Here is a 12,188-nt window from a genome sequence, read left to right as displayed (position 1 = left end):
GAATCTAATAATTGGGGGGTGTCTTTAATTTGGGATAATCTTGTACTCGGGTGAATATGCATCAGATTGCTGCCCTACCTGCCAATGTGCCTCCTCCCAATGAAGAGGAGCAACACAGCTGTACAGTTTAAAAGTTATTAAAGTCAGGACATGTTGAAGTTAAAGCTCCAGCAGCTGTGTGAAATCAGATACAGATTCCAAGCCATTCTGACGCCACTCCAAAAGAACACTTAGTATATGCTGAAATTTTAGCAAATGGACATCCTTACTGCCTTCTCATGTGACTACACATTTCAAGTTCAGCATGTTTAAGTGCTCTGTTGGAGTAAGATCAAAATACTCTGACCTTGCAGATTCAAGTCCATCTGGAATCTTTTTTCCTCCTGTTTTCCCAGCTGTGTGAATTTTGCCATTCATTACGTGAAAAGTACTACATGCAATAAAGGCAAAGACAAACAAGCTGCTGGAACCTTGTGTTTGAAATTGTCATTCTTCCTCTACTTTCTATGTGCTGAACTAATGCAGATGCTTAACACTAAGCAGACACACACACAGACATACAGATCAGGAACAGATCCCCCAACAAGTCACTTTGAATTTTAATAGCATTTGCTCTCAATCAATGGGATTAACTGACAGATGCACATCTCCCTGGCACAGAGGTACATTTGAAGGTTCCAGGACTAAAATGAATTGCTACTCACTTTACTGAAGTAAGGGGCAGAGGCTTGTAATTGTGATGCTGCGGACATGGGCCTCACTACCCACTGCGAGCCGCACAGCCTGTAAGCACACAGAATGTGTGTGCCACTCGGGGGTGCTTGTCAGGGATCTGTCCTGTACCTTGTGGAATTCATATAGAAGTGCAGATATCTTTAGTTATCTTTGACCACACAGGAAAGGATGTTATTTACCATGGAGGCCAAGCCATGCTTTTCCCTTCTAAGCACATTGGTGAAGTAAACGTGCACTGGAAAGTGATTCTGCCTGAGTCTAGAGACCAGGGCTGCAGGGTCTAACTTGGCTTTTCTGTTTTAATTTCTACAAATTGTGCGAGTTTGTGTAACAGGAAGAGAAATCCCTGGGGATTCTTCTTGTGAATGAGAACTTCTACCAGTGGAAGTAAGCATAGATTCACTGACTTCACTGGATTGAGATGAAGCGAGAATCTGGACCTCTAAGTGGACACACACACGGATATACTTACATGTTTTCGAAAGAGGTCAGCATGGGGTCCCAGTTGTGGGTCAGCTTCCCGTACAAACTGCATCACATCCTCTACTGTCCAGGAAGAAGGGTCTCTGCTGTTCAGCCGGGAAGTGTCTCTAGGTCCTAGGTATCTATCAGAACCTAAATGGATCAATAGCGAGAGAAGCAGCTATATTGTGAACTAAACTCCAGGCTGATGTTAGCATAATGCTTACATGAATCGTGGTCTTCAAATCAAAGTATTTACTTTCCCCCATGTTTCCACTTATTCCCCACCCTGCCTTTTTTTTTGAAACATTAACAGATCACAGAAGGGGCACACTCCACCAGAACCTAAGCAACCTCCTCTCGCAGAGCTCAGCAAATCAGACTCACTTGCTCCAGCACTTTCCTTTGGTTAACTGATCTCTCCATTGGCTCCACCTTCCCCAGTGCCCCCCATCTTTCCTTGCCCAGTGCTTACCTCCTTTCTCACTCATACTTACCCTTGACTCCTTCCCATAATACTCATCACATACTCTGGTCTCTGCCATTCTGAGAGCTGCCTTTTCAATTACTGCTCCTTCTCCCTCCTTTGCATTCCATTCTGATTCATCACGCGCACCATCCTTGCCACTACCTCCAGGTATATGCCTTCTATTTGCAGCTGCTCTTGCTATGATATTACAGCCTCTCCACACCCCAGATCCATCCTTATTGTGCTAAGCCTATTACTCTGACTACTGCCGACAACTCCCTCTTTTTTGACAGAATGTCCTTATTAGCATCTTGGTGACTCACATTTTAGTAACTGGCATCTCTGACATATGCACACCTTTTTTCAGGCCCACTTCCTTGCTTATCATTCTGTCGATGTGCCTTGACTGGCTCTTGTTTCACTGCTGATAGTTCCTGCACTTTCAGGCTCATAGCTAGCAGGATCTCAAATCTCTTTGCCCTTCACTACCTATCCATACTAGTCTCTCAGCTAACTGGTGAATGTAAAAGATGTGTGGGCAGATTCTATTCCAGTTATTAGGCACTTAAATTGATTTAGGTGCCCATGTGCAAGTCTGTTTGAGTTCCTGAAAACCTGTTAAAGCAAAGGTGGACAGGTTGTCCACTTCTTCACTGCTTTTTTGTTACTCTGTTTTAAGGGTCAGGTGATAGTACTTTACAAAATCAAATGTAATATGGATTTTCAGGGATGTGAACTGGGGAACAGAATTGCATCTAGGCTCCTAAGTCTACCTAAACACTCAATAGGATCTGGCCCCTAGAATCTTCTTTTGATAAAAATAATAAAAAATATTAAATACAAAAATGTGTTTAAATAACAAGATGATTACATATTTAAGCATTCAAGAGTCAGGATATGCTAAGTAAAGAATGAAACAAGTCTCTCCTCTTTGAGCAGTGATATTATGATGCAATTGTTAAACATAAACACACCTTACTTCAAGGCACACATGCATCTAATATTCTAGACTGCAGTTCTTTATATTAAAAAGTATATGCATTATCAAAGATGCCACTGGAACATACATGCATATACAGAGTGAAGGATGAATAGTCACCCTTCACTTTTTCCATCTTCTGAGTGCTGAATTCTGCAATCTTAGGGCCTTGACAAAGTTTGTTATGGGCAGCTACATGTATATAGCCCCTTAGAGAGGTTGGAGTGACAAAATTGCCACAAAGGCACTATCTAAAGTCAGGGAGTGATAGCTGGCTGTCTCGTATCTCCCTCTGCAGGGAGGGGGTTGCCAGCTTTTTAAAGTTCCTGATTCCAGAGCAACCTAGGAGTAGCAGGAACCAGTTACTAGCTACCTCTGGGCCCTTTAAAGGTCCTGGTGGCTTAACGGACTGCTGGTATTTGAGTACCAGCGGCCTTTTAAAATTCCTGGGTTGCAAGCAACCCCATCATCCATGGTGCCAGGGTGTGTGCACCCCTCAACCAGCTCATGACACTGCAGCTTGGATGGAGGCAAGGGGCTCCCAGCAAGTGGGGGCAGGAGCTGAGCAGGCAGGGCAGACTGCTGAGCAGCCCCTGCTATTGTGGGAGGCTCACAGGGAGCTTCCTCACCCTGGCTGCTCACGTGGGGCTGTTCCTGTGCTTTCTGCTGAGCAGCTCTGCTCACTGCCACCTGATGGGACTCCCAGCAGGCTGTTCCAGTGCTTTGTGTAGGGCTGGGGAAGCTCTACTCACTGGGGGAGACAGCTGTGTGGAACCTGCCACCGGAAGCAAGGGCTGAACAGCCCATGTGCCTGGACCTTGAAAGGGCATGCAGGGAGTCCCAGACCAGGGAACACAAGAGACTGGTGCTGCCTGCAACTTTTGTCATGGATCTGTCATTTTTTTCTAGTATAACAAGTTTCTAGTATGACAAGTCCCTTTGTAATACTCTGCTCCCTTCAAATGCTTACCTGCCAATAAAACACCTACTTCTTGAAGTGTCACTACCTATTTACTCCCTAGGTATTTTGAATCTTTTGGTTGGTGTTATTTATCTACCTTGCCTAGGAGGACAGACTGAAAATCCTGTGTAGTGCGTTGTTTCTGTTTTTAACCCCAATAGCTCTGGTGAGGTAATGCACATGAAATCACACTGTCTCATTACAAATCCATGGATTGCGCACAGTCTGATTTAATGAAATTATTAGCATCAATGCTCCTGTCCCACACATTGCTTTATAAAAAACTGTGTCAGCCATACCTTATTCAATCACTGCCTAGGCACCTACCCCAATCAAATCAGCCAGTCAATTTTCATCTCACTGGCCCCTTCTAATCCATTCGCTTCTCCACTCATTCAGCTATCTCAGCAGCTTATACACACTGCCCAATTCATTAACCCATACCTATATCCCTAGCTGTGTAGCTACACAGCACTACACATTTATGTCACTGACCTTGACATCCCCATACAATCTTTGGGCTGAGCCAAGACTGAGTACCATCCACTGACCTGTCCACATTTCAATTTACTGTCTGTCAGTAAATTACCTGCTTAATTGTCAGTGCAGAGGCCAGTAAATGTATGAAGGACAAGGGTTTTCTTGAGGTATCTTTCATTGTTCCCCAAAACTTGTCAAACTTCTCCCCCAACTACAGAGTTGTTCCCACAAAAGACATCACAAAAAAACCATTGCCTAAAGTAGAGGCCAGTCTATCATATTTGGTAGCATTGGAAAGTTGTAACTAGAACAAGAAAAGCACCATACTGACAAATGAAGAGCTTTGAAGGGTTGGCTTTTTAGCTTTCTTACCCCCAGAGCTAAGCCTACGCAAGGCAGATGAATTCCCCTGAGTGAGACTAGAAGGTTGGTGTAGATGCCTGTATCCCTGCAAGCGGTAGTCTCTGGAGTTCCTGCTGGGGCTAGATGAGTTGACAGAGTTCAAGGCAGAGTCCATTGGGTCCAGGCGAGGTTCTAGGGAACCTGGGAGACAATCTCCCAGAACAAAGGTTTCACCTGCAAGACACCAAACTATAATCAGAACCCATGAGGGTCATGCAGAACATAGGTACTATTCTATATAAAAACCTGAGTTAGAGGAGCATTCCCTGGAGATAAAAGGCTGTATGAAAACAAATGCTAAGACAAATGAAGTAAGCAAGACTTGTAGAGAAGTTACAGAAACTGCTCTGGGTGGAGGGGAAGGTGATTGCTTTAGGATCCAGAATGACAGCTCTGGATCAAACCCCACACTGGGTTGTTCCCTGGTTTTACGTACCTTAGCTCCCTTGCTCTAGGCAGAAGTCCTTGAGCATTGGGGTTGGGGTTTTCCAGGAGGTGAGACAGGTCCTGGATGGATAACAGCAAGGGGCTTCCCTCAATATAGGTAAAGCACAAGTGTGCCAAGTTCCTCTTCTAACCTTTGGTCAACAGACAAGGTTATCTAGTACTGTTACATGGTGCTGGGACTGCCACTTGGGCCCCAGAAAGGAGGTCACTGACTCCATCTATCTCCAAGGTGGGCACTGCTTAACTGTCTATGCAGAATTGGGTTTGATAAGGTATTCCAAAGACTTCTAAATAATACAGGCTATTGCCCTCTTGTGTTTAATAATGCTACTCAGGTGCTCACATAGATGCAAGCTGTGAGCGTGGTGAGTTTTCAGTAGGAACAACCTGGATATGTTTAAACCACCTGCTGGATAAACCTGGGGGTGCAGGCTATGTGGTAGGCCTATAGCAGTAGGAGTTAAAAGGCACAGGATTGAAGTTTGGTGGAAGGCAACAGTGTGCATCAAAACCTTTGGAAAAGGACAGGATTAGTACACAACTAGTACAACAGATAAGAAAAGCACACAGGATGGTACAAACATGCCTAGGATAAGTATAAAAGGTATTTAGGAAAGCTATAATTAAATACATTCATTAATTAGCAAAGTGAAGGGTGCCTACACCAAATGTGATTCGGTCATATTTGAGCAATGATAGCTCATGGTCAGTAGTAACATGCTTGAGTTACAGTGGCATGGTCAGCAATATGATTTGTTACAGCAGTGCAGGATTGGAAACACTTCTGTGATGTAAAAACATTTATAGGATATAAAAGGGTGGAAAAATGCACTCTGCATTTGTGTTTAGCCCTCAGCTCTCCCTGCTGTTGCCCAGCCTGACCACCCAGCTGATACTGCAAGTAATGGCTACAATAAATTTAAGGCCTTGTTACACCTTATGCTGTGAATCACACAAATGCTGATAGGTGTTAGTGCTAGCCTGGCGTTTGGAGCAGTCACACCCTTAGTTTAGAAACCTTCTCTGACTGCCTCCCCTGCACAGCTGTGATTTACCTCTAGAGGCCTGGTGAGCAGGGGCAGGACTAGGAGCTGTAGCTGTGAATTGCCACTAGAGGGCTGGAAAGCCAGGACAGGCTTCTACCCCTGCTCTACAAGCAGGGCTGAGGGAGATCCTAGGATACTGGAGGACTTCAATATGTGCGGCACATCTGTGGGGAGTGGCCACACTTTAATGGAACTGGAACAGGGTAGCGAGGATCAGTTAATCCTGACCTGGAGTGGCGTAAATTTAAGTCATGTAACAGATGTTTAAAGCCACTTCAAGGTTTTAATGCATAGACAATCCAGGGGTTAGGAGCTCTAGAAACTGTCCACAATGACCATGTAGCAAAGCCCTTATACTCACTGAGTTGCTGCTTGGTTACTCAAACTGTGTTGTAGGAGGACCTACCTGGCCCCTGGAAACAACAACAGGGAGCGCTGCCAAAATAAGCCTCATTTACTCACTCTCTCGCACACCTTGTGAGAGCAGGCCTGAGCTCAGACTCTTTTGAGACAGACAGCTTGAGTATGACACAGGGTTGGTTCAGGGCTTAGTTCACAGGAATGTGCTAGGCTTGCCCAGGACCCGACTTAAATATATTCAGCCTGACCGCAGCTTGTAGTGTGATCATTGTGTGCATCTACATGTGTGCTTTAATGTGCATTAACGAGTCACAAAAAGTGCTCTTTAGCTAATGCGCATTAAATTAAAACAGGCTCATGTGCATTTTTCTAGTATCTCACAGTGGAGGGCTCTTTTACAGGTGCTCCAGCGGTGGGGGGGTGGTGCTGGGGTTGTGGCAGTCTAATTAAAGTGCTGCAGCATCTTGTGTATCAGTGTCCCCATGCTTAAAAATGGCAGTAGGGGCACTTGAACTAAAGCTCGTTCAACAAGCTTTAGTTCAAGAGCCCCTGCCACCATTTTAAAGTGTGGAGACATTGATGCAAGATGCAGGAGGCTGCTGGAGCATGGCAACGCTTCAGCAGGCTTAATTAATCAAGTCTGCTCTGACGTCCTGGAATTCCAGCACGTTGGAGCAGCCTTGGTGCTTGTGTATAGGCACCTGGAGGTACTGGATTTAATGCACATTACCTAAAGTGCATTAATGGATGTGTAGACACACCTACTGAGTCTGTCTCCTTCCCACCAGGGATTTTCAGAACAGAAGTCATCAGGCGGCCATTCTCCTGATGTAAATAAGAGGAATGCAGACAGGGCATTCAATTCCTCTCTCGCTTTCCCAGATTTCCTGGCCTCCTGATATATTTACCTAATCCTCGGGCCTTCAGGGGTAGCAGGGGAACCCTGAGAAATGGGATAGCTGAAAAGGTGTTTACTATTTTGGGTGTTAATACTATGTGGGTAGAGTCTAATCTAGGCTAAGCAAGGGAAATTACAGGCCCTCCCGTTCCTGTGTATTCTATGCAACTCTTGTTCAAGGACCAACAGTCAGGATTTTAGACTGTCCCGACTTCAGAGAGTCATTTCAGCTGACCAGAGTCCTGTTGCACAGTTTAAAGTATTACATAGTTATTTATGAAGCACATGTCAATCCTTTTTGTAAGAGAAAAACATAGTGAATGACATGACATGTACTGCTTTTATTCAACAGCTTGTAGTATGTATGCATCATAGAACACGACTTCCAGTTTGACCACAGTTTAGCTTTACCTAATATTGGTTTAAAAGACTTAATGTTTTTCTGTTTTTACTTGAATTGCCAAACACATTGCAACAAGCTGAGAGGGAGCAGGAATGGAACACAAGCAGCTGCACGCGTTGGAGCTTAGGTTTCTGTCCTTAGACTAAGCCTTTAAACCGAACAGACCAAAACTATACGGAGATAGGAAATGAGGAGGAGGGTAGACCACTAATTGAAAAATCTCACTCAGGAACCCAAAACTGAGAATTATTTAATGAAGAAACAGCACTACAATCCGTGATGAGGTGGAACAAGTGCAAGCATGTTTCAGCAGGCGGCAAACTACTGGGATAGGAGAGATGAAACTGCTTGTGTGGATGGATAACAACTTGCAGGTAACCAGTGCTTCTTTAAAATACATTTACTGTTGTAGAAAGTACAACTCCTTTCTAATTGACTTACCAGATTAGTGTGGCATGAAAGCCAACACAAAGCCAACAATGCTAGGAATGCACCCAAAAGAAGGGAGGATCCAGAGGATGAAGGAAGTTCTTTTTATTTGCCTGAAAGACCTGTCAAAAACTGGGGAAAAGGAGACTTCCACTTCCTTAAAGTTAGGGCAAATGTTTGCAAGTGAGGGTACTGTCTGACTCAGATTCACTGAATGGATCCTCTGCAGGCCTCAACCCAAACACTGCGGGCAGCAATTCTAAACTATGAGAATGGGAGTGGTGGTGGTGTGTGGGAGGGAATAAAGGATTTAAAGAAAATAAACCTGGATGAGTCAAATCATTTCTCCTGAGCTGAATCTGGAGAGACATATTCTGAGAGTCGAAGCAATTTACACAGGGCCTGGGAGGAGACCAATACGAGAATCCCATTCATTTTTTTGGATCCAATCAAAAATACAGTTTGGTAACGTATAAAGTTGAGATACTTTCCATAAATCATTCCCTTCTTCACACATATAAAACTTTCTGAAACACGAACCCTTTGGATGGTTGATTCCCCTGTTTGATACTTGCCCAAAGGCAATTTTCACTGCGAGCTGTGGCAAGAAATTAAGGTGCCGTGGCATTTAAAGGATTATCAGGTCCTAGCTCTCTCATAACATATCTGGGTGAGGTAATAAAAGGTAAGGGGAAGCTGCTACTAGCTTGGAGGAAGGATATGTCCTCTCCAGCTTGCTGACATACTTCCTAGTAGTGGGCTGTCAGGTTTTGAATTGTGCTTTAGAAAAAAAACCTAGCTATAAGCAAAGAGGTGAAAAATATCTTGGTACTTTCCCAGCTGGTGAGTCTGCAGTGATGTACACATATACATATACATATCTTTAGGGTTCAGTCCTGTGAAGTGCTAAGCACCCTCAGGTCCCATGAAAGCCAGTGCAGGACCTAGCTATTAACAGATAGAGCAAGTAAGTGTGCATGTACTGTTAGTAGTTAGCACTGCAGATCTTACAAAGAAGTTACTGGCTCCATGAGAGGACTTAATCCAAATGAATGAATTCCTGAATTTGACTCAGAAGGCCTGGAAGTTATATGGAAAGTAACAGCTTAAACTATGTCAGTTCAATGTTAAGGATCCAAAGTTAGTCCTCAGAATATGTTCAACTCAAAGATGCACACACAAACTTATTTCTGCTTTGAATGCACTAAAATGGAGTCTTTAAATATATGCTCATATTCTTACATATACTTAGCAGTGCAGAAAGAAGTTCCTTGGCAAAAAACAGTATGAGACAATGCAAGCAGAAATTATAAAGTAATGTATTTACTTAAGGGCTAGAATTAAAGTTGCATGTTCAGCCTTGATTTACAAGTCTCCAGAGAGTCAAATGCTTGACTACACTATAATTCAATTGCAATAAATGTAATACAAGAGCCTGAGGTTTCTCAGTGGAACAAGAGGTGGAAAACTCCTGGGTTTCATAAAATATGCAGGCACACAACAAAGTCCTTAAGCAGACCATCCCACTGAAGTAGAAAGCGGGGAGAGGAACAAGGTTCAGAGTTAAAATCAAGATAGACATTAGGGGCTTGAAGGGACCTTGTGAGATCGAGTCCAGCTCCCCTGCCAGAGGCAAGAAGTCTGCAGGGCTCAAGTGGCCCCAGCAATTTAAACATCCAAACTCCTTTTGAATGAGTCCAGAGTAGGTGCTTGCACCATCTCTAGGAGGAGTCTGTTCCAGACCTTGGACGCTTGGACCGTAAAGAAGTTTTTCCTTACATTGAGTCTGACTTGGCCTTCTAGAAGTCTGTCACCATTAGACCTAGTTATCCCCTGGGGAACCCTGGGGAACAACTGTTCTCCCAGATCCTGATGCACCCCTCTCATATACTTATAGGCAGCCACCAAGTCACCCCTGAGCTTCGCTTCTCTTCGCCAGACTGAAGAGTCCCATGTCCCTCAGCCTCTCCTCATAAGGCTTGCTCTCTTGGCCTTTGATCATACTGGTGACTCTCCTCTGTACTCTCTCACACTTATCCACATCCCTCCTGAAGTGGGGGGCGCAGAACTGGATGCAGTACTCCACCTGCGCCCTCACTAAGGCCGAGTAAATTGGGAAGATGATGTTCCTGGTTTTGCTTGAGATGCACCAGTGGATACATGCCAGAGTTTGGTTTGCTTTGCCAGCCACAGCCTTGCATTGGTGGCTCATGTTCATCTTGTGGTCAATCAAGTTGATAAAGACGTTGTGTTGAGAATCTTCTAATCTCTGTCAGCAAAGTAGAGCCTGCTTCAATATGAAGTGGCAACCAACCTACTTCAAGATGTTTGTTGGGAGTTAATCATTACAGTTAATTCTAAGACACTCTCCTACATGGACTGTTAATTTATAAAAACATAATAGGTATGTTTCCTCACCGTTTCATTTAAACCCATGCCAAAAGAACCATGACTAAGGCTCACCTATTGGCATGCCTGACTTTAAGCCTGGAACAGGGATGAGCACACACTTGGAACTGTTTAGATAGCACGGTCTTTTGCACAACTGAAATGATGGCATCCTCTGCTCGAAGGGGTTATCACTGTAGGAAGATGCATCTAGCCCAAAACTCAGAAAATTTTTACAACATATAAATGATCAGGTCTTAGAATGCTACATGAAACTGGCTCAGGGAGAGATTTGATATGCAAACATTTCCGCTTGTGTTTCTGCTTCATGATACAGGAACAAAGAACAAACTACAAGCCAAGGGATTTTAGGAGTTTTTTAAAGCTGTTTCACATTGTATTTCACTTTTTCCTCATCTGCATGTGGCCTGATTAAACTGAAGAAATTAACCCACCCATTTCTATGTCTGTCATGGCGCACATGCTTTGTAAGCTACAAAAACAACATTAAGAGGCTGCTCTATATTAGTTGTGAACCCTTCTAATGCAGAAATAAAAGCACTTCCTATAAGCTGGCTATGCCACAGGAAAGCAATGTCAGGAGTTGCAAACCAGGTTAGGAATTAAGTAGGCCGATTCCCAGGTCAGCATGTTACACTGGACTAGACGTGTTCAAATTAGCAGGTCCCAACGATCTCCACTCAGAGTGCTGAGGGAATTGGCAGAGGTCATTGCAGGACCCCTGGCAAAGCTTTACGAGCACTCATGGTGCTCTGGCGAGGTGCAAGATGACTGGAAAAGGGCCAATGTGGTCCCATTTTCAAAAAAGGGAGGAAGGAGGACTGAGGAAACTATAGGCTAGTTAATCTTACCTCGGTCCTGGGGAAGCTCTTTGAGAAAATTATCCAGGAGCACATCTGCAAGGCACCAGCAGGGGAGATTATGCTTACAGGCAATCAACATGGGTTCATTAGAGGCATGTCCTGTCAGACCAACCTGGTTGTCTTCTATGACCAGGTCACAAAAGCCTTGGACGCAGGTGTCACGTTGGATGTAGTCTTTCTGGAATTTAGGAAGGCCTTTGACACTGTCTCCCACTCCATTCTGATTAAGAAATTAGGCAACTGTGGTATCCTACACAGTCAGATGGGTCGCAAACTGGCTGGAGGCTGCATCCAGAGAGTGGTGGTGGACGGGTCATTTTTGACCTGGAGGGACATGAGCAGTGGGGCTCTCCAGGGCTCAGTCCTCGGGCCCCTACTGTTCAGTACCTTCATCGGCGACTTGGATGAGGGGGTGAAAAGCACCTTGTTCAAGTTTGCAGATGACACTAAGATGTGGGGAGAAGTGGGCACACTGGAGGACAGGGACAAGCTACAACTAGATCTGGACAGGTTACAGAGGTGGGCGGATGAGAATAGGATGGGTTTCAATATGGACAAGTGCAAGGTATTGCACCTAGGCAGGAAGAACAAGTACCATACCTACAGGCTGGGGAACTCCCTTCTTGTTAGCACAGAGGCAGAAAAGGATCTTGGAGTCACTATTGATTCCAAGATGAACATGGGCCAGCAGTGTGGGGACGCAGTCAGCAAAATTAACCACACCTTGTCATGCATCCACAGATACATCACGAGCAGGTCCAAGGGTGACCTTCACCCTCTATGCGACATTGGTCAGGCCGCAGTCTGAGTACTGCATCCAGTTCTGGGCGCCGCACTTCAGGAGG

The 12,188-nt window shown here is 44.6% G+C and overlaps 1 protein-coding gene across 14 annotated transcripts in view; it reads right to left on the bottom strand.

Moving 5' to 3' along the window:
• The window catches only part of SCMH1 (Scm polycomb group protein homolog 1), a 162,519-nt gene that overhangs the window by 5,261 nt on the left and 145,070 nt on the right, over window positions 1-12,188 (bottom strand). For 12 of the 14 annotated variants that reach the window (XM_090056597.1, XM_090056610.1, XM_090056609.1 and 9 more), the window contains 2 exons: window positions 4,459-4,677; window positions 1,208-1,350 (listed from right to left, as the gene is read on the bottom strand). In XM_090056597.1, coding sequence (XP_089912723.1) covers window positions 1,208-1,350; window positions 4,459-4,677 — 362 coding nt within the window. The remainder of the gene's footprint in view (window positions 1-1,207; window positions 1,351-4,458; window positions 4,678-12,188) is intronic. The other 2 variants (XM_090056600.1, XM_090056608.1) reach the window with 1 other exon arrangement.

The sequence above is a fragment of the Crocodylus siamensis genome, chromosome 7, assembly GCF_052110815.1.
Source record: "Crocodylus siamensis isolate JL-2025a chromosome 7, ASM5211081v1, whole genome shotgun sequence".
Lineage (NCBI taxonomy): Eukaryota > Metazoa > Chordata > Crocodylia > Crocodylidae > Crocodylus > Crocodylus siamensis.
This window is presented reverse-complemented; position numbering and strand designations above follow the sequence as displayed.